Here is a 20,624-nt window from a genome sequence, read left to right as displayed (position 1 = left end):
CAGGAGGTTAAGAAAATAGCTCATTTATGTATACATAGTATGAATATATGTGAATATAAACATATATGTATGCTATTTATTTACAATATGGCATACAATATGCTATTTATTTGGATGCTGGCATACAATATCTTACATATTTATATATACTTTAGTATTATTAAAGCCAAAAAAGACCATTAGATGGATGTTTGGTATGGCTGATGATCAGATGGATGTGCAGTATGACCGATGATTAGATGGATGTGTGGTATGACTCTAACAAGACAATAAAAAGAATAATAATCTTTGACAGAGATTCTATTCTTGTTTATATCCAATCAAAAATTGTATCAAACAACGTTTGTCAGAAAAGATAAAAGTGAAAAAAAATTTAGTTTTAGAAGACCGGAAACAGTTTAAAAACTTTAAAAAAGATTTGTTTTTAATTGATAGGTTGAAAAATAATAAAACTTAACTAGTTTCCTCAAATAAATTTAATGCTTTTTACAGAGTTCTTGTGTTCAGTACAATGTACTTATTTTTGTTATTTTAATGACAAACTTAATTTTGTTATTTTTAGCGACATTTTTAAACTTTTTTCAGAGTTGTTAAGAGCCCTTTTTAACTATGAATGAAAAATTTAATGCTTTTACTATAGGAATATATATATATATATATATATATATATATATATATATATATATATATATATATATATATATATATATATATGTATGTATGTATGTATGTATGTATGTATGTATGTATGTATGTATGTATGTATGTATGTATGTATGTATGTATGTATGTATGTATGTATGTATGTATGTATGTATGTATGTATGTATGTATGTATGTATGTATGTATGTATGTATGTATGTATGTATGTATGTATGTATGTATGTATGTATGTATGTATGTATGTATGTATGTAACGGGATTAGTTGGAACATGGGGTTAGTTGAAACATTGAACTGTTGCACCAATTAACAACCATTTTATTATTACAAACAAGTAATTAAGGTTTTATGAACTAAAATACATTATATTTCAGGGCTTGTGATGAAGCGGGCAATAATTTGATTATTGTTAATAATGATCATCATCGTTTATACCACACATCGTTTATTATAAAAATAAATTTTCATAATGGAGATTTTTTTTAACTTTTTTTTGTATATAGCATAGATTTTTTTATTAAGTACTATTTATCTTAAATAAATTTTAAAAATGTGTGACCGTGGCGCTGTGGTAAGAGCGCTTGCTTAAAAAGCAGGAGATCGAGGCTTGATGCGAGCTCTGGACATATTTTCGCGTCACGGTAAGGAAGAAGGCGTGAACTTCCTGGTTAAATGCACTTCCACGGTGCTCTGTGACAAGACCGTTAGGTCTTCTTGGGGCATCTAAATAACACATATAAAAAAAATAAAAACGTTTCTGCTGTTTAGAATGTCCGCAATCAAGGATATTCCAATAGGAAACAAGGTAATGTTAACATTTATGAAATAGAAAGTTGAAGAGGTAATAGGCTTTAGAACTGAAATTACCTACAGAATTACATACGTTATTGAAATATACTGCAAAGTTTGTACAAGAAATAGGGAAGCGATATTACAAGATTGTAAAGGCTTGATACGACAAAGTGCTTTACGGTTTATCGACTGGACAAACTTTGTGATAAACCTCACAATTCAAAGACATTTATAAAAACAACAATTATGGGGAAAATCTGTTATTTAACTTACAGCTAATAGTTTTGAAGAAGAATTTCAAATTATTCTTGTGTTATAATCTACTAATTTTTTGATGATAATAAAAAGTGTTATTTATATAAGAAATTATGAAAAAATATATTTAATGATTATTAATTAATTTACGAAAAAAATTAGTTATTAAAAAATTATCAAGAAATATAAAAACCGTTAATCGTAAATATTAAGTTAACAGCGTTTTAAATACATATCAAAACAACAAAAGCAAAAAATTTTAGCCACGAATTTATTCTTCAATACTATTATAAGAACTTATTACTGCGTTTTTGTTTGGTTGCATTTTTTTTTATCATTAATAATTTTTTAAAATAGCAATCTGGCGCAAATATAAAACAAGAAGTTGGGAAGTATAAAAAACTACATCGTTGAAGTAGTATAAATGCACTGTTGTAGATACTAATTCAAACATTGACGAATGAAAGTCGTACAACAAATAGAAAGCTTTTTATAAACACAGTCTTCACAATTTTCAAGATCGCTCTCGTTAGACCCTGTCCCCGAGCGCGCATAATTGCGCTCGATGACAACATATTATAATTTTACGAGCGTGATATAACACGCTTAGTGATTTTCTTCATCACAAGCCCTGATATTTTGTTTTTATATATTAAAAAAAATTACAAAAATTGTGCTGTTGCTCAAGATTTTAGAGAATTTATGAAAGTAACTTTTTGTGATTTTTGTATTATTATTTGTAATCTTGTATTATAAAAGATAATAAAATAGTTTGATAACATCTTAGTAGTACTTTTGTGGGATTTCCTTTAATGTGCTTTTTATAGAGTTTTATGCATTGGGTACCTTAATTAAATCGTTTAAAAATGTACTGGTTAAATGGGGATTTGTTGGAACCTTGTCATTGGGGTTTATTGGAACATTTTTGTTTTAAGCTATCAGTTATATTTCTTCTATTATTGCATTTTTATTTATTCAACTCTTGCTTAGGGTTTCCATAAAACAGCATTTCTAAAAAACCGTGGTTTTGGTTTTAATTAAAAAAAAAACAGCGGTTAACTGTGGTTTTCGATTTCTTAAATCTTAATATCTTGTTAAATAATAAAACTTATGTAAATTTATCTTGTATTATTTATTAAAAAAGTTATTTAAACAAAGTGTTCTAACATGTTTATATTTGGAAATAAAAAATTTTTAAGAAAACTAAATACTTTAATGATTCATCAGATAATTGTGATCTGATTTTTGTGCAGAAACTAGTGCAGCTCAAAAAAATGCGCTCCACATCTATTGAGGTGAGCCTTATAGAGAGTATTGCATTGTCAATTTTTTCAAAATTTTCTGTTCTTTTGCCTGTATTTTGATACAATAGAAACTCTGGCTTAAGCCATTTGAATTGATCAGTAGATTTAGGCAAGTGTGTGATGCTATCTTTGTGATAGCATCACACACTTGCCTAAAGTGTGTGAAGTGCATTTAATTCATCCTTAAGAGAAACAGGTGAACTTTCGGATGGTGTACATGGTGCTTCAGCTAGTAGTGGTTCCTCATAATTAGAAGTAAATCCAAAAAGCCTAAACATAAGTTTTCCAGCAAAATTTGAATTATTTTTTAATGGAACAATTGAAGGATCTTTTAGGCACTCTAGCAACTGCATAACATCTTCGTTAATTCTTTCATCGATGTGCTTTTTTAAATTTGAATTCAATAAAGATCTGATTTCTGTATTTATAGCAAGCAGTTTTGCAAGCATGAATTCAAGAACAGTATCTGCAGTCAAAAATATTGCATCTTCTCTGCTAAGGAATTCTACTGCCAGTTTTGCTGGCTCTAAAGCAGCATATATTGAAGCTAATGACTCAAAATATAGGTTATTGATTACATCAAGTGCGTTTAATTTAGTAGATATCTAGAATGAGCATTTCTTATTTTTTAACAAAGGTGCAGTCATTAAAAAAAATGAATTCTAAAGATGAAGAACATTGAGATGCAGTTCGATTTTTTTAACAAATTCCTCAGTAACTTTCTTCTGAAAATTTGATTACAAACTGATGACATTTTTATGAATTTCACTACTTTTTCATGGATTCATCAAAATTTCAGGGTAGTCAACATTAATCTGTATGTTTACTGATTCAAAACTAAAATTATCATTGTAAATTCCATGTTCATCCTCTTTTATTCACTGTCCATTTCCTTGGGAACCGGTATGTTTATGTCTTTATTTTTCTTGTATAACGTGTTGCATACACCAAGATAAATTGCATGATTAAAGCAAAACTGATTAACAATGTGCATTAACTGCAAGAGCTTCTTGTTAATTGCTGCACCATCTTGAGTAGAACCTACCATAAATTCAACCAAATGAATTCAAATGATTCTTAATATTTTGAATTAAATTTTCAGCTGAACAGGAACCATAAATCCTAATGAGACCAGTTTTATAGGTTTTCTTACATTCGCTTTCATGCAGGTTGACACCAGTCTACCTTCTGTGCCTCAAAGATGTGTATTCATCATGTGTTAAGCTGAATTTATGTCCCATTATAATTTTTTTGATAATTTCTTGCTTTATCACTTCCATTTTATCAGAAAAATCTTGATGGATTAAATTCATCACAGAGTTGGACTTTTAAGAAGATGATTTCCTTTTTGCTGAATCAATGAGCAAATAAATTTGTTGTTAGTTATTGTTTCAATTGAAACACCGTCTGCAGCTAGATCAACTACAATTTCTCCAAGGTTCGTTTTTTGTAAATAACTTTCCATGGTTTTAATATCTTTTTTTTCAATGGTAAATTTGAGCTGCTGCTTGATTCTCCAGTCAAAGGGCTATTGATAGAAAATCCATGATGCAAAATATGATTCCGCAAAGTAGTTGTGGATCCACCGGACCATATTACAACAAAACCGCATCCATTACAGATGCCTTCAACATCTCTCTAATTTTAAATTTTTTGCCCGGCAGCAAATATCCATAATGATGACAATATTTATCTGGAAGATATATTCAAAATATATTTTTATCAAATATATTATCAAAAAATTAAATAATTGATAGAAACATTATCGTAAATTACTTTTTATTACGTACCTATACATTATTATTTTGTTGAATCAAAAAAAAATACAAAAAAATATCCGTATTTTTTAAGGAATAAAAATCTTCAATATAAAGAAAACGCCATTCTATTTGAGTATTCCAATACTTTATATTCGAATATATTTTGCATGTTTTTTTTAATATTTGAACTTTTTTTTTGAAATACTTGAATAATTCAGAAAATGAAAAGACATGTTAAGCTTTCCAGCATAATACAATCTAAATAATAAAATGAATTTTTAATTAATTACAAATTTGATTTTTTATACTATTCTGTAATGAATAAACATTCAAAAGACATAATACAAAAAAACCGCCAAAACCTTTTTTGAAAACCGACGGTTTTTATTTATATTAATTTTGACCAAAAACTGCGGTTTTTGGTTATCATTCAAAACCGATTGGAAACCCTGCTCTTGCTACCATATGTCTTTGACAGCGGCTTGTTTTTACAATTTTAAACACAAGCCATTGGTTGCAGTTTTTTAATATCAATTAAATCAACAAAAAAAGTGCTAGAAAAAAAAGCACTTACAAAAGTTACACCAAAAAATTCTAAAAACCGCAAAATGTGTGCATTAGCCAATAATAGCGAGCAAGAAGCAGCATGTGTATACTGCCGCAAACTGTTTGGTGAGTTTAATTCAGGAGAAATGTGGCTTATGTGCACTGTTTGTTGTCTTTGAACTCACGAGGCATGCTCAAGTACAGATTCATATACCTCCAAATACATCTGTGATTTTTGTACTGACAGCTTAGGTGATAAGGTGTAATAGTTGAAACAAAATACTTTTTTATGTTTTAACTAACCCCATTGTGTATATATATATATATATATATAATATATATATATATATATATATATATATATATACATATATATATATATATATACATATATATATATATATTATATATATATATATATACATATATATATATATATATATATTATATATATATATATTATATATATATATATACTATATATATATTATATATATATATATTATATATATATTATATATATATATATTATATATATGAATATTTATGTTTATGCATATGCACATTGAACATGTATATGTGTCTATATGCATTTTTTTATAAATATTTTAGATATAAAACTTTTGTATATTTAGACAATAGACAAGTATCTTTGGTTACATTTACTTTGAACCTAATGTTTTTGAAATTTATTGACTAAAATAAATAGTTTATCTAACTTTATAAACATAGTTTGTGATGTAATGTAGAAATTTTAAGTTTATTTTTAAGTTATGATTTTCTTTGGTGTTACTTTAGAATTTATCTTGGGCGTTTGGTATAAATAAAAATATACCAGCAATCAATTTATCATCAGGTAATAAAAAGGTAAGCATTATAATAAATTAATTATATTTTTTGTTGAATTATTAATTAGTATATCAATACATTTAAAAATTATTTATCATAACAAAATTTTTGAGTTTAAAAATAATTGTAAGTTTCATTTTTTATTCATTTAAAATCGAAGTATACACTTTATACATTGATTTGTGTAGAATAATGTGTATAGTGATTTAGTTTATGCAGAATTTATGCTTTGAGAGAGTTAGGAAATCAGTTCTCATTTTTAAACCTTAAAATTGAGCATAAATTAATTTTTTAGATTATATTTTATGCAGTTGCCCACACCGGTATCTTGTATGATCTGGTTCATAATGTGCAAGTTTTATATCAGGGACATGTAAGTTTTTTTTATAAACTTTTTTTATTGTTTATTTATATTTCACCTTTTTTCATTCATAAACTAATATACAATTTTCATGACTATATTTTCAAAAGTTGAGAAGTTAAAAAGATAGTCATTTAAATAAGATTTTTTAATCTTTAAATCAAAATAGGAATATATTGCAGAATGAGATTTTTTTGTATATCTTGATGGTTTATTTATTAAATGTATCAATATTAGATGCAAAATGAAGTTTTTATAATAAAAGCTTGATAAGCTCATTAAGAAGATTGACAATAACTTCTTTTAGATTTTAAATGTTTTTTTATTGACTTAATTTTTGTATTGATAGATTTATCCTATAATATTTTAATATTAAATTTGATGCTGTTGCTGCCATTACTCATTCATTTGTGTTTGCAAAAACTCTCACCAGCCATTACAGCTGAGTTATTGGCAAGAAAGAGTCTCAGCATATTTTGTATAAGAAAATGTGAACGAAAGTGTATGCAAATATCTAACTTATGTAAACTTCAAATTATGTAATGTTAAAACATACATAAAATTGACAGTTTTACTTCTATTTAAAAATTGTATTTTGGCAACATCTCCTTAATTTTGATTTATAGCATTTATTTGCCGTTTTGAGTCTTTTGTTTATTAAATGGGTTATATATAATGTGTTATTAAATATGTTATATATAAAATTTTATTATATTATTATATTATATTATATTATATTATAATAAAATATTAAATATAATGTGTTATTAAATGTGTTATATATAAAATAGTGTTAAAACGTTCTTCGAACAATACCCCTTAGTGGCCGAAGTGGTTTGCTTGCAGCTTTCTGAAGTGAAATGCTGTGGTTCAATACCCTGCGGTTCTACATTTTGTTATTATTATTTTTTCCCATCTTTTTTGATTTTTTAAAATACACACTAAAACATTTTTGAAGTTCTATAGATGTTTTTACTTTTATAAAGTTTTGCTTTATTTAAAAATTGCATTGCAGCAAAATTTCTTTAATTTTAATTTGTAGGATTTATTTTCCATTTTATAAAGTTATTCTGTCTTGTTTTTTAAATAGTGTTAAAAATTGGCAGATTAATGTGCGTTTGTAACTGAAATGGTTACCTCGCTTGCTTCTGATGTACAACGTAAAGGTTCAAATCCTGTCGCTTGCATATTAATTTTTTTTTTGATTTTTTTTTTCCATTTTTCTTAAATACAAAATAAAACATATTTAATGTTTTATTGATATTATATACATAACATATATTGATGTTATATGCATAACTATATATTAAGATATATAAAAATATTATATGCTATAACAAAAAAAAAAGTGAGAGAATTTTTTAAATAGCCTCAAATTTCAATAAACATCAAAAGAGTGGTAGAAGTTTTTTGCACATATGTCACAATAGAAATATTTAATTTATTAATGTGCTTAGGTAATTATTTAAGTCTGCGCATTTAACACACAAAGAGACAATTTCTTTTCTTATAGGAAAAAAGATTTTACATTCAAACTTTTATTTTTTTCAAAAGTAATAATTGGGGGAGGGTCCTCATAAGCTGCGGATGGTCTGGAAAAATAAATTTAATAAAAACCTAATAGAAACTTTATAAGGAAAAAAATTTAAGTCTTTTTTTTTTTTTTTAATTGAAGTTTACAATTTTACAATAAGAAGTTATCAAGTATTGAACATTAATCGTTAACTCAAAACAAAGATTTGACAAAATTTTATTTTCTGCTTACTAAAAATTATTGAAATAATACAACTATATATAGAATAAGTATAAAAATGATTGATGTGGAATAGACTTATAATATGGGCATTATAATTTTATTTTATTTATGAACTTACCATGACCTGTATTATAAGTGTCATGGAAAGTTCATTATTCCACATATTTTTAATTCTAATTTCGATTGTTTTTTATACTTTTTATACCGGTTGTAATTAAGCAACACATTTCAAACAGGTATTCTAAATATTATTTGAATACCTGCTTAGGGTACTAATATTGCGCAATGACTACTGAAGCATTTGAAACTTTTTAATTATGTTACAAATTACTTTTTTACTCGTAACTTTAAAAGGTAGACAATATGTATAGTTTTTAAAAGGTAGACAATATAGTTTTTCTACAGTCGACTAAAAAATATTGAAATTAGAAGTCTATTCTACACCAACCATTTGTATTCAAATGGTTGGTGTAGAATAGACTTACCAAGGCACTTATTTTATGGGTCTAGACAGCTAGTTATTTTTATTGTGTTTTGAAAGTTTTGTATTGTTTTTTCCTGACGTTATAAAAATAAACTTTGTGATAAAAGCTTTTATAAATATTTGGTTTTTAAATCTGCTGCAGAAATCTTATTTGATATTGTTAGAGCATATTGTTAAGATTGGATGAGAAAATTTTGAAATGCCAGAAACGAATAACATAAACATAGATTATTCTATCAAAACAACAAATTTTCATCATATTTATTTTAGTCAGAGTCAGGTATTAAAAAGTATATTAAAACTCTAAGCATAGCAATATTATCAAATGTTTCTATAAAATAACTACCAAATAAGGTAACCATAGTAATACAATAACAATTCACTATCAAAAAGAATAAAACAAGGTAATTTAGTGTTAAAATAAATATCCACTATCAAAGAGAGTAAACAAAAATTTCAAACTAAAAATTAATTGCATATATAAAAGAGCTTCTTTATTGATAACAATACTTTACAGTATATGTCACATCTATCTGAGTCATACCAGATTTCAAATGTCTGCAAACATCTATAAAGGTTACAACTATTGCAGTGTTAACCTACAATTCAAAAACATGTTTGTTATTAAACAGAGAAATGTTGAATTAACTTTAAAATCTTTATAAGCTATACAGCTGTACACAAACCTCTATAAACTGTACATAAAAGATAATTCTTAGTGCAAGGTACTAAATTTTGATCCAAATGCATTAAACTTAATCTGTCTGGTTTTGTGTGAAGCAAATAGACAAAACCTATTACAAGTTTTCATTTTTTTAAAGATGACTTTAAATGTAAATAAGAAGGTTCTATGGTGTATTAGATATTTTTCTTCTGTTTTATAAAATGTTTCATGTGTTAGTCAGAATTCAATTTAAAAAAATAAAAGATTATTTCAATATATGCATATATTTTGTTTAGCAAAACTCAATTAGTGCCATATGTGTTAGTGTTGATAAAAAATGGCTTGTTACAGCAGATATTGGTCCTAATAGCTTGCTTATTGTTTGGGACACTTTTAAGAGGTAAACCTTCTGTCTTTGCATAGTTTTTTTTTTAGTCGTATTTTCAATTAAAGTAAAACTCTTCAATTTAATTTGATTTTCAATATATATTTTATTATTCAGATTTACTTCCTACCTTAAGTATACCAAAGATACTAAAAATTGGCTGATAGCTTGATAGTTAAAGTTAACAATTTTTTCTATGGAATGACTTTTTTTTATGGAATTGGTTTTTAATTTTATTAAATTTAGACATTAAGTATGCTTTGTATAGAAAAAATACAAGTAAAATAATTTGAATTAATTTTTAAACTATTGAATCTACTTACACAAAGTGCAAGAAGATCTAGTATATTTTGTATTGTAAAATTTACCAGATCTACATGCACTTTGTTTGACAAAATTAATTGAACTGTTTCTTCTTTGCATCTGAGTGTTGATGGACATTATTTAAATTGAGCTGTTTCATCTTTGCATCTAAATGTTGGCAGATATAGTGTAATAATTGACCAAGACTCCAATATTAACATTTTGGTACTTGGTATATACTTTTAATACATATTTTTAGTTTAAAACTCATTACAAAAACTGTCTGTGGACATTTTTGTCTTAAAATTTAGACTCTAAGATTATATCGCATGAAGAAAAAGTAACAAATGTCAGTTTGTTTTTATTTTTTAGTTTAAAAAATTAATCTGAAAGAGTTCTTAAAAATATTACAAAAAGGCTATTGTAATTTTGTTTAACAATAATTGACGCCAAATTAAATTTGATCTTTGAACCAACCCCCAGGTGTAAATATATTTTAATGATCTAAAAATAAAACACTTAAGTTTTGTTTTTACATCATTAAAATATATTTTAAATTTTAGCGATGTAAAATTATATTATATTTTATGTATAGACATGACGCAGAGTTATGTAGTAGCTATGTTGTGGGCCACAGACTGTTAGCCATGTAGCTGGCTATGTAGTCGCTATGAGCAGTATATGAAGTAACTACATTAAAGGTTATGTAGTAGCATGTTGTATAATAGCTATGGGTCATTGGGTAACTTTCGGGTTATGTAGTACTTGTATAACTTTTATGCAGACATTAGTGTTCAATTAAGATGTATATAAGATATACATAAATAATTTATACTATGTATAAAATATGTGTTGTATGTTATATATATCTTTTATTCTGTGTATACTGTATAATTATAGTGTTTGTTTTCATTTTTTGAAAGTTTTTTTTTCAAAGATTTTTTTTAATTTTAGAATCCCTGTAAGAACAATATTTAATGTGGATAATGGTGGTGTTTCCTTTTGTGTTATATCTTCTGATGCCAAATATATTGCTGTTCTTAGTTCTTCTGAGCCCCAGGTGTTTAAAATTGTTCAAGTAATTTAACTGTATTTTTGAAGTGTAAAACTCTATTTTTTTTAACTAACATAATATATTTTAATATTACTATTTTTTTTAGAAATTAACAATATGGTCATGGACAACTGAATCACAAGTACCAATTGTTACAGTTTGTTTATCAGAAAAGTCAAGCTCAACAGCATCTGAGTTAATGGTAAGAGAAAAAAAACTGCAAACATTTATTTTTAATTAAAAAAATTTAATTAAGATGCATTATTATGACACTGTTTTTTTAAATAAATTTATTATAAGAGAAAATTTAAAATAATTTTAAATTTAGCTCACTATTATTTTTCCATTAAACATAATTATGCACATAATTGTGCACATATTTGCATATAATAATTTTTTATATAAGTTTTATTTGAGAAATTTAGTGATATAAATTTAAAATACTTTGCATCTTTATAAAATATTAAATATAATTTCTTTTTATTAAATTATAGGTTTTTAAAATAAAACTTCTTTTTATGAATATATGCTGTATGAAAAATGGAAATTGATAACATGGATATTACTCAAGTGACTTTTTATTAAAAAAAAGTCTTTATATTAATATACTAAATTTGTGGGTACTTAATACTCTTCATAATAAAAATTTAACCCAGCTGATAAAAAAAACTGCATAGGCTACAACAATGTGTTCAGACTATGCATTTTTTATTTCAAAAAAACACTTTTATACTTCAAAAAAAAAATTATAATCTGAATTTTGATGTTTTGAAAATTGATTAGTTATAGGAAAATTGTTCTTAACTAAAAATTTATAACATTTAACTAAACTACGTTTTTAAAATAAAAATTTTGCAGAAAACAGCATTTGCGTAGGCTATATTTATAGCTACTTTATGGCAACAATAACATATAAAAAGTTATGTTATGGTAACAGTAACATCAAAAGTTATTTTATGGAAACAATATCATATAAAAAATTATTTTATGACAAAAATAACATATAAAAAGTTATTCTATGGTAAAAACAACATATAAAAAATCTAAACTGTGATTAAGTGGTTAGTTATACTACATAATCTCAGTTTAGTTTTTTCCAATTCTTTTTTCATAGTTTCAAGTCATAAGGAAGTCAATAACTGTAAATTCCAAAAAAATAAAACTTTAGTACTTGGCATTTGAAAAAGAAATAAACAAGAAACAGTGTATATTGTAGCAATATGAAAGTTGTTGATGTCTAAAATTGCTATTAATTGCTATTAAGATGATTTTAAAAATATAGCACTTTTTGTAAAGGTTATGAATGATCAGACATTATGCATAAATATGATGAGTCAACTAGAATTTGTTTATTGAGGTTTCTCTTTGTAATATTCTGAGGATAATGTTAGATTAAGAATTGAATACAGCATAAAGTTTAAGGCTTGCAGACCGCCATATTTATTTCAAGTCATAATATTAACACGAGGCATGTGTGTATTATGCAAGTATTACATCTTCCTTCTATAATGTTAGTTTTTCTTATACTGTCACTTTCTTCCATGTTCCATCTTTTCTCATTCAGGTGGTGTCGTTTGCTACAAGATTTGGGAGTTCAGATGCGATCATAGTATTGTTTTTAATGATTTCTGGACTTGGAGATCTGACTAAAAGCATTTAAAGGAACTGCTGGTATAAGTAAGTCATGGTGGACAGGTAGGGTTGTTCAGGTTCTTCTGTTCATGAGAAGTTGGGATGGAGAGTAGTCTATACCTGTGAGAGGCATGTTGAGGTATTCTTGAAGACCAAGTTAAGGGTTGTCACATTTTTAGTATTTTCTTCATAATTTTCATGCCCATTTCATTAAGACCATTTGATTGGGGTTAGTTAGGACTTGATGGAGTGAAGTTGAATCTATATTCTTTTGAGAAGTTAACTCTGCACTGTTGTAGGGGTTGTTATTGGCAATGAGATTTGAAGGTATTCCGTGATGAGTAAAAATGGTTTTCATGAATTTGATTACAGAGAATGTCGTTTTGTCAGGAATGGCACTGTTCTCTATAAATTTAGAAAAGTAGTCTATAACAATTACATAGATTTTTCCATGACACTCATATATGTCTGATCCTACCTTACTCCACGGGAAGTCAGGAATGTTGTGTTGAATGATTTTTTCCGTTTTGTTGTTATTACAATATTTAAAGCATTTTTGGCAATTAAGTATTAGTTAATCAATATCGCTTGTAAGTCCTGGCCAGTAAACAGCATTTTGAGCTCTAGCTTTCATCTTTTCGTTGCCAAGGTGTGATAAGTGAAGCTGTCTTAACATGAGGGGTCTCATAGCATTTGGTATGACTATTTTATTTTATTTTAGAATTATTCCGTCTGCTAGGTGTAAGTTGTTTCTGATGGTCCAATATTTCTTTTCTTCATCGCAAAGAATTTGTCGGTTTCGGGGCCAACCATAAGTTATATAGTTTGTTATTTGAGAGAACACATGGTCAAGTTTTGTATCATGCTGCAATTGCTTTAGTCTATCTGTTGATATTGGCAAATTTTGAACTAAAGTGTGGACCATAACATTTAGGCATTCATCCTCATCAAAAATGTTGAGATAGGCACGTGATAAAGAGTCAGCAATGTGTAGATCTTTTTCTGGAACATATTTTACTATAACTTGATATTTTTGGAGTCTTATCAGAAGTCTTATTCTACAAGGTGGTGCTTCTGACAATGGCTTGTGCAAGATATATTCAAGAGATTTGTGATCACTTTCTATTGAGACCTGTCCCCCATAGGTATATTGATTAAAACATTCATGAGCAAAAACTGTTCTTTCTCTATCTGGGCATATCTCTGTTCTGCTATGGTTAAACTACGAGAAGTATAGCTGATTGGGTGACCTTGCATAATACAGGCTCCTAATCCATGTGAAGATGCGTCTACCTGAATCCAGACATCTTTTGATGTGTCGAAGAATGAGAGTACAGGAGAAGATGAAAGAACCTTTTTAATTTTTTCCATAGCACTGGTATGTTCATGGTTCCATGACCAGTGTATGTCTTTTTTAAGCAGCTGGCAGAGGGGAGCTGTTATCTCTGACATATTTAGGATGAATTGTGGAAGATAGTTGACCATTCCTAAGAACCATTGCAAATCTGCTTGACATGCAGGCAATGGGTATGCAGATATGGCTTTAGTTTTTTCAGGATCGATTCTTATGCCTTCATGGCTGATTATGTTGCCAAGATACTTGCCCTCAGATACTCGAAATTGTATTTTTTTAGGTTGAATTTGATGTTTCTCTCACGAGCTCATTGTAGAATTTGTTGGAAAATTGTATCATGCTCTGCATCTGTTTTAACTGTAATAACCAAGTCATCGTGGATAGTCAGAACATTAGGAATATCACCGAACTTAAATTAAATAATTTCCTGTACAATCATTCAATCTGCATGATATGCCAAATATCATGCGGTTGAATTTGTAATGGCCATAAGGAGTGTTAAATGTGCATAGCTCTCAGGAAGGTTCATCCAATTTTATATGCCAATAACAATCAGCCATGTCTATGACAGTGAAAACTTTATTGCCGAAAGTTTGCTAGAGATTTCTTCTGTAGATGGAGTGGTTTTGTATTGTCTTAATACAGACTTGTTTAGTTCTTTCAGATCAATACATAATCTCAAGGATTCATCATATTTCTCTATGATAAACATTAGGTGTACCTAAGGTGTTGGGTACACTTAATGTACATAACACCTTGGGTACACTTAATGTTCATCAAAGAGAAAAATGTTATTGTTTTTAACAGTCAGGTTGCAAGTTCCTAATACAGGAATATTGTTTCCACCATATGAATTAGACTAGTTATTGTTTTTTTAAAATGATTGTTAGGTCTAGTTATTGTTTTTTTAATATGATCGTCAGGTCAGATTATCCTGCTACTAGTAACATGTAACCCAGTACAATCTACATCATGTCCTGCTGCCTTATAGGACACGCCTTTTTAGGCAAAGGCTAGGAGATGCCAACTCTAACTTGAAACATCCCCTGCCTTGGGGCTCTTGGTTGAATAAATGCTAGAAATAGTGTCTCGATAAAAATACTCATTTTGGGCAGATGTTAAATGCATCCAGCCACTGTCTCGTAGAAGGCCTCCTTGGCAAAAACTTGAGGGGTAAACAGATTCTATCTGTTGACCAGCCTCGCACCCCTTCTTCATCTATTAGGCTGGCGCAGATGTATTTTTAATACATTGTTTCCAATTTAGGATGTTAAATGCTGGATCTTCTTGACTCAATGCATGGGTTTTGCTTGTGTTTCTGATTTTATGACTAGGCAACTCATTCTATTATCTCCTTATAACAGTACAGCTCTAAAACTTAGTTTTATGGTTCTGAGGCCGGCTGATAGTCAAGCTTCCTAAACTCTGTGGTAGCTCTCAGAGAGGCTGATTCCATCAACAGCTGAAAAATATCAAAGTATTAACAGTGCCATGTTGCGCATGAATGGTGTCCCTGTTTGTACTTTTGGTGTACATTGCCAAGGCCACATTTAGAGCCCTTTGTTATGGCATAGGGTTTATTTATAGTAATGAGGCAATTGCTTGGGCTATTAGAAAGTGTACTGAGTACTATCTATGCTTTGAGTCAAGTTCTTCAACAAATTTAAAAATGAATAAAGTACCAAAAACTATAAAACACAAAAAACCATCATCATCACCAAGTTTCCTAAACCAATCATTCACTAATATTTGTGGTCATCGAAGTAACTTTTCTTCTGTTGAGTCTTATCTCTTGCAAAGTTCACCAGGCCTACTTGCTTTTTGTGAAACTAATTTGAGTTCAGCTATCTCATCTTCTAATCTTAGTATTGATGGTTATCTTCATTTAATTTGTAAAGACTCCAATAGCCACATGCTTGGTCTTGGCATTTACATTCATAAGAATTCACCCACTTGTTGTGAAACTAAATTTGAATCCACAGACTATTCTTTCATGTGCTTTCGTTTAGCGCCACCTCACTCTATTTCCTTTCTCATTGTTCTATATCGCTCTCCTTTTTCTAAAGACTGCACTCTTTTTGATATTATTTCTGATCATATTGACCAAGTCCTCTCTTTTTATCCATCAGCCTATATTGTTGTATTCGGTGACTTTAATGCTCATTACACTGAATGGCATGGCTCTAGTGTCAGTGATTCTGCAGGCATTAAAACCCACAACTTTTGCCTTTCTCAATCCCTAACTCAAATAGTCAACTTTCCAACTCGCTTTCCAGACAACCGGAGTCATTTACCTTCTCTACTCGACTTATGTCTTGTTTCTGATCCTAGTCAGTGCTCAGTTTCTCCACATTCACCTTTATGTGCTTCTGATCACAGTTTGATCTCTCTAAAATTATTATCTCATTCTTCTTCATCATCTGAATCCCCCTATTATTGTACCTCCTACAACTACCTTAAAGCTGACTGGGACTCTTTCTGTGATTTTCTTTGTAATGGCCCTTGGGTAAAAATCTTTTGTCTTCCTGTCGACAAATGTCTTCGTGGAATCAGGCTGGCATGGAATCTTTTGTTCCCTCTCGACAATTCCAGGTCAAGCGTCACACTTCACCATGGTTTTCCTCTAATTGTGCTGCTGCAATTGCCAATCGAAACCATTACTTCCATATCTACCAGCAAAATAATTCTCCAAAAAACAGACGTCTGTTTATTACTGCTAGAAACCATTGTAAAAAGGTTTTGTCTAACGCCAAAGCCCGCTATTCCCAGGTCATAAAATCTCGTATTTCATCACAAATATTAGGCTCTCATGACTTCTAAAGAATCTTTAATAGTATTAATAATAAGAGCAAATCTTTAATTCCACCTCTCTTTTATAGTTCAGACTTTGTCACCTCACCTAAAGATAAAGCTGAATTATTTGCTAAGAACTTTTCATCAATATCTTCTCTTGATTCCACTAGTTGTGTTCTACTCAATATAGCTGTCAAACAGGTTGATCCATTGCTTGACATTCATATCACTCCAGCTTCTGTACTTAAAGTGATTTCTTATCTAGACTCTTCTACAGCTTGTGGCCCGGACAACATACCTGTTAAAGTCTTGCAGAAGTATTCTCTGGAGCTGTCATCTATACTTTCAAAACTATAAAACAAGTGAAGGCCATTGCTCTTGGCATTTCTAAAGCTTTTAATAAAGTTTGGCATGCTGGTCTTTTCCATAAGCTTTCTTCTTACGGTGTATCTGGTAACATCTTTAAGATTATTATTCTTTCATTTCAATCGTAGTGTAAAAGTTGTCCTCAATGGACAGCACTCTTTTTCTTATTCTGTATCTTCAGGGGTTCCTCAAAGTTCAATCCTTGGCCATATACTCTTTTTAATTTACATTAACGATCTTCCAGTTATTCTTGCATCTAAGGTGGCATTGTTCGCTGATGATACTACCATTTATTCTTGTCATGATAAGAAGCCAACACTCTCTGATTGCTTGGAGGGGGCATTTGAGCTTGAAAAGGATCTCATTTTTGCTACAGCATGGGGCCCACAGTGGCTGATGAACTTTAATTCAGATAAAACCTAATTTTTTTCAGCCAATTGTTATCGCAATAATTTAGATCTTCCTATATTTATGAACGGTAATGTACTCGATGAGTCATCTACCCTTCTTCTTTTAGGATTAACTCTTACTTCTGATCTTTCTTGGAAACCATATATCAAATTCATTGCAAAATTAGCATCTGCTAAGGTTGCATCTCTTTATCGAGCTTGACACTTTCTTACTTCAGATTCTATTCTCTACCTCTATAAATCTCAAATCCAGCCTTTTATGGAATACTGTTGCCATATCTGGGGTGGATCTTCTAATGATGCGCTTTCTCTTTTAGACAAGGTGTAAAAACGCATTGTAAACATAGTTGAACCTGCTCTAGCACCTAACCTCCAACCATTATCACATCGTCATAATGTTGCTTTTCTTTCTCTTTTCTACAAATATTATTATGGGCATTGCTCTAAAGTGCTAGTGTCTCTTGTGCCATCTACTAAAATTCATTCTCGTGTTATTCGTCATTCAATTAAGTCTCATCATTTTTCTGTGACTGTTCCTGAATATTCCAAAAACTTTTATTTGTCTAGTCTTTTTCCTTGAACATCAGTCCTTTGGAATTCGCTTCCTTTATCTTGCTTTCCTGATTCATATAATTTGCAATCCTTTAAGTTGTCTGTCAATCGTTATCTCACTCTACAATCTTCATCTTTTCTCTTCCAGTAACTTTCAACTCTAATTAGTGGTTGCTTGCAGCCTTGTTAGAAGCAAAGATTTAAAAAAAAAAAAAAAAGGAGGTTTTTCTGGAAAAGTGTTATAGGCGTTGTATGGAATGACATTACATTGGGCTCCAGTATCTGATTTAAATAATATTTGTCGATAAATCGTCAGTAGATTCCATTGATGCTGCAACATGATGAATATATAACTCTGCAATGTTAAGGTTGACTTCCTTTTGATCAACTTGGTCTACATGATTAGTATTAAAAAGATTAGTTTTGGATCTGCATACTCTAGCAAAATGGTTTAGTTTTCCACATGCTGTGCACTTTAGGCCAATGCTGGACAAAAGGAGCTAGTATTTTGTGGTCCATAGTAATAGCAAGATTTTTGTAAAGGTCTATCAATATAGGAGTTGAAATTAGTTCTGTTTCCTTGTTTGTTTTCTAGAATCTGCCTGGATTGTATTTTTAAGGGCCTTTAATTGGGTTTTTGATGTTTCATATGTTCTGATAAAATTGATTGTTTTTCTAGAGTGAGCTCAGTGTCTTAAAGTAGTCATTCTCTGGCAGCTTCAGAGTCGATATCACAGATTACTCTGTCACGTATTAGGCTTTCTTCAAGGGTTCCAAACTTTCATGTTTTAGCTTTATTTCATAAATCAATCAAGAAGTCAGTAAATAGTCTGCTGTCTTTCATACATATATTGAATAAATACTGTTCATAAGTTATGTTTTTTTTCAGGCTGAAATAATATTCAAACTTTTGAACTAAAGGTTTTAATTTATTGTTTTCTTTGATTGTGAAAACGAACGTATCATATACTCTTAAAGCGTCTTCACCAATCATATGAAGGAAAATGGCACATTAAATATCTTCATTCTTTTCATTAACTCCTGAAGCTATTTTATAAAGATTCCATATCTGCTTCCATTTTCGCCAGTTTTCTGCAACATTGCCATTTAAATTCATGGCCTCTAATGGTCTAAGTTGTTCCATTTTATTTTAAACACAGGTTTACTTCTGGTACCATATAATATTCTGAGGATAATGTTAGATGAAGAATTGAATACAACATAAAGTTTAAGGCATGCAGACCGCCATATTTATTTCAAGTAATAATAATAACACAAGGCTTGTGTGTAATATGCCCAACACGGATATTACGCTCTTTAACTCTCATTTTTCAAAAAATTAGTTGAACTAACGTTTCTTATAATGCTGTAAATGTTTTGATAACAATTTTATTTGTCAATACTAGAAAGAGTATTAGTTACTTTGAGACAAAGAGCAGTTTACATGATGCCCATTTTTCAATAATTTTTAAAGTATTTACTACAACAAGAGTTCGATAGGAGGATATTGAAAACCAGTGCACCATTTGATTATTAGACAAAGTTTCTAGTGATTTGTAAGTGATGAGTAAAGAAGAGAAAATATAATTTTTTTAAATTTTAGTATATGTATATATATATGTATATATATATATATATATATATATATATATATATATATATATATATATATATATATATATATATATATATATATATATATATATATATATATATATATATATATATATATGTATATATATATGTATATGTGTATATATATATATATATGCTTATACTATAGCACATATAGATATATATATATGTTTATACCATAGCACATATAGATATATATATATGTTTATACTATAGCACATATAGTAACTTTTGCATGTTCTCTCTGTATTAGTCAATGTATGTACAGAAGTATTCTTCATAGTATATTGCAGCTTTCAAATTCAGTATGACATCAGATAATGTAAATGTGCTTTTATTGTTATATATATATATATATATATATATATGTATATATATATATATATATATATATATATATATATATATATATATATATATATATATATATGTATATGTATATGTATATACATATATACACACACATATATACTATAAAGCATATATATCAGCATTTACTAACTAGTTTTACTTATCTTTACAGCATACAGCTTTTTTAGAAAAAGAAGAAAAACACAAACAATAATAAAATAATAGATTGTTTCCCCCATGCAACCTATTCACCTTCAGTTAATGTAGCGGCACTCCTTTGCAGCAATAGGCTATAAGATAGTCAATGTATGTACTGAAGCCCCCGGCAGCAGGCTATTTCAGTGTAATGTAACAG

At 28.8% G+C, this 20,624-nt stretch overlaps 1 protein-coding gene across 4 annotated transcripts in view; it reads left to right on the top strand.

Moving 5' to 3' along the window:
- The window catches only part of LOC100210587 (cilia- and flagella-associated protein 251), an 81,024-nt gene that overhangs the window by 11,189 nt on the left and 49,211 nt on the right, over positions 1 to 20,624 (top strand). For all 4 annotated transcript variants that reach the window (XM_065807334.1, XM_065807335.1, XM_065807332.1 and 1 more), the window contains exons 3-7: positions 6,119 to 6,187; positions 6,465 to 6,542; positions 9,731 to 9,834; positions 11,077 to 11,182; positions 11,283 to 11,378. In XM_065807334.1, coding sequence (XP_065663406.1) covers positions 6,119 to 6,187; positions 6,465 to 6,542; positions 9,731 to 9,834; positions 11,077 to 11,182; positions 11,283 to 11,378 — 453 coding nt within the window. The remainder of the gene's footprint in view (positions 1 to 6,118; positions 6,188 to 6,464; positions 6,543 to 9,730; positions 9,835 to 11,076; positions 11,183 to 11,282; positions 11,379 to 20,624) is intronic.

This window comes from Hydra vulgaris, chromosome 10, assembly GCF_038396675.1.
Source record: "Hydra vulgaris chromosome 10, alternate assembly HydraT2T_AEP".
NCBI lineage: Eukaryota > Metazoa > Cnidaria > Hydrozoa > Anthoathecata > Hydridae > Hydra > Hydra vulgaris.
The sequence above is the reverse complement of the archived record's forward strand: the minus strand, read 5'-3'. Positions and strand labels throughout refer to the sequence as shown.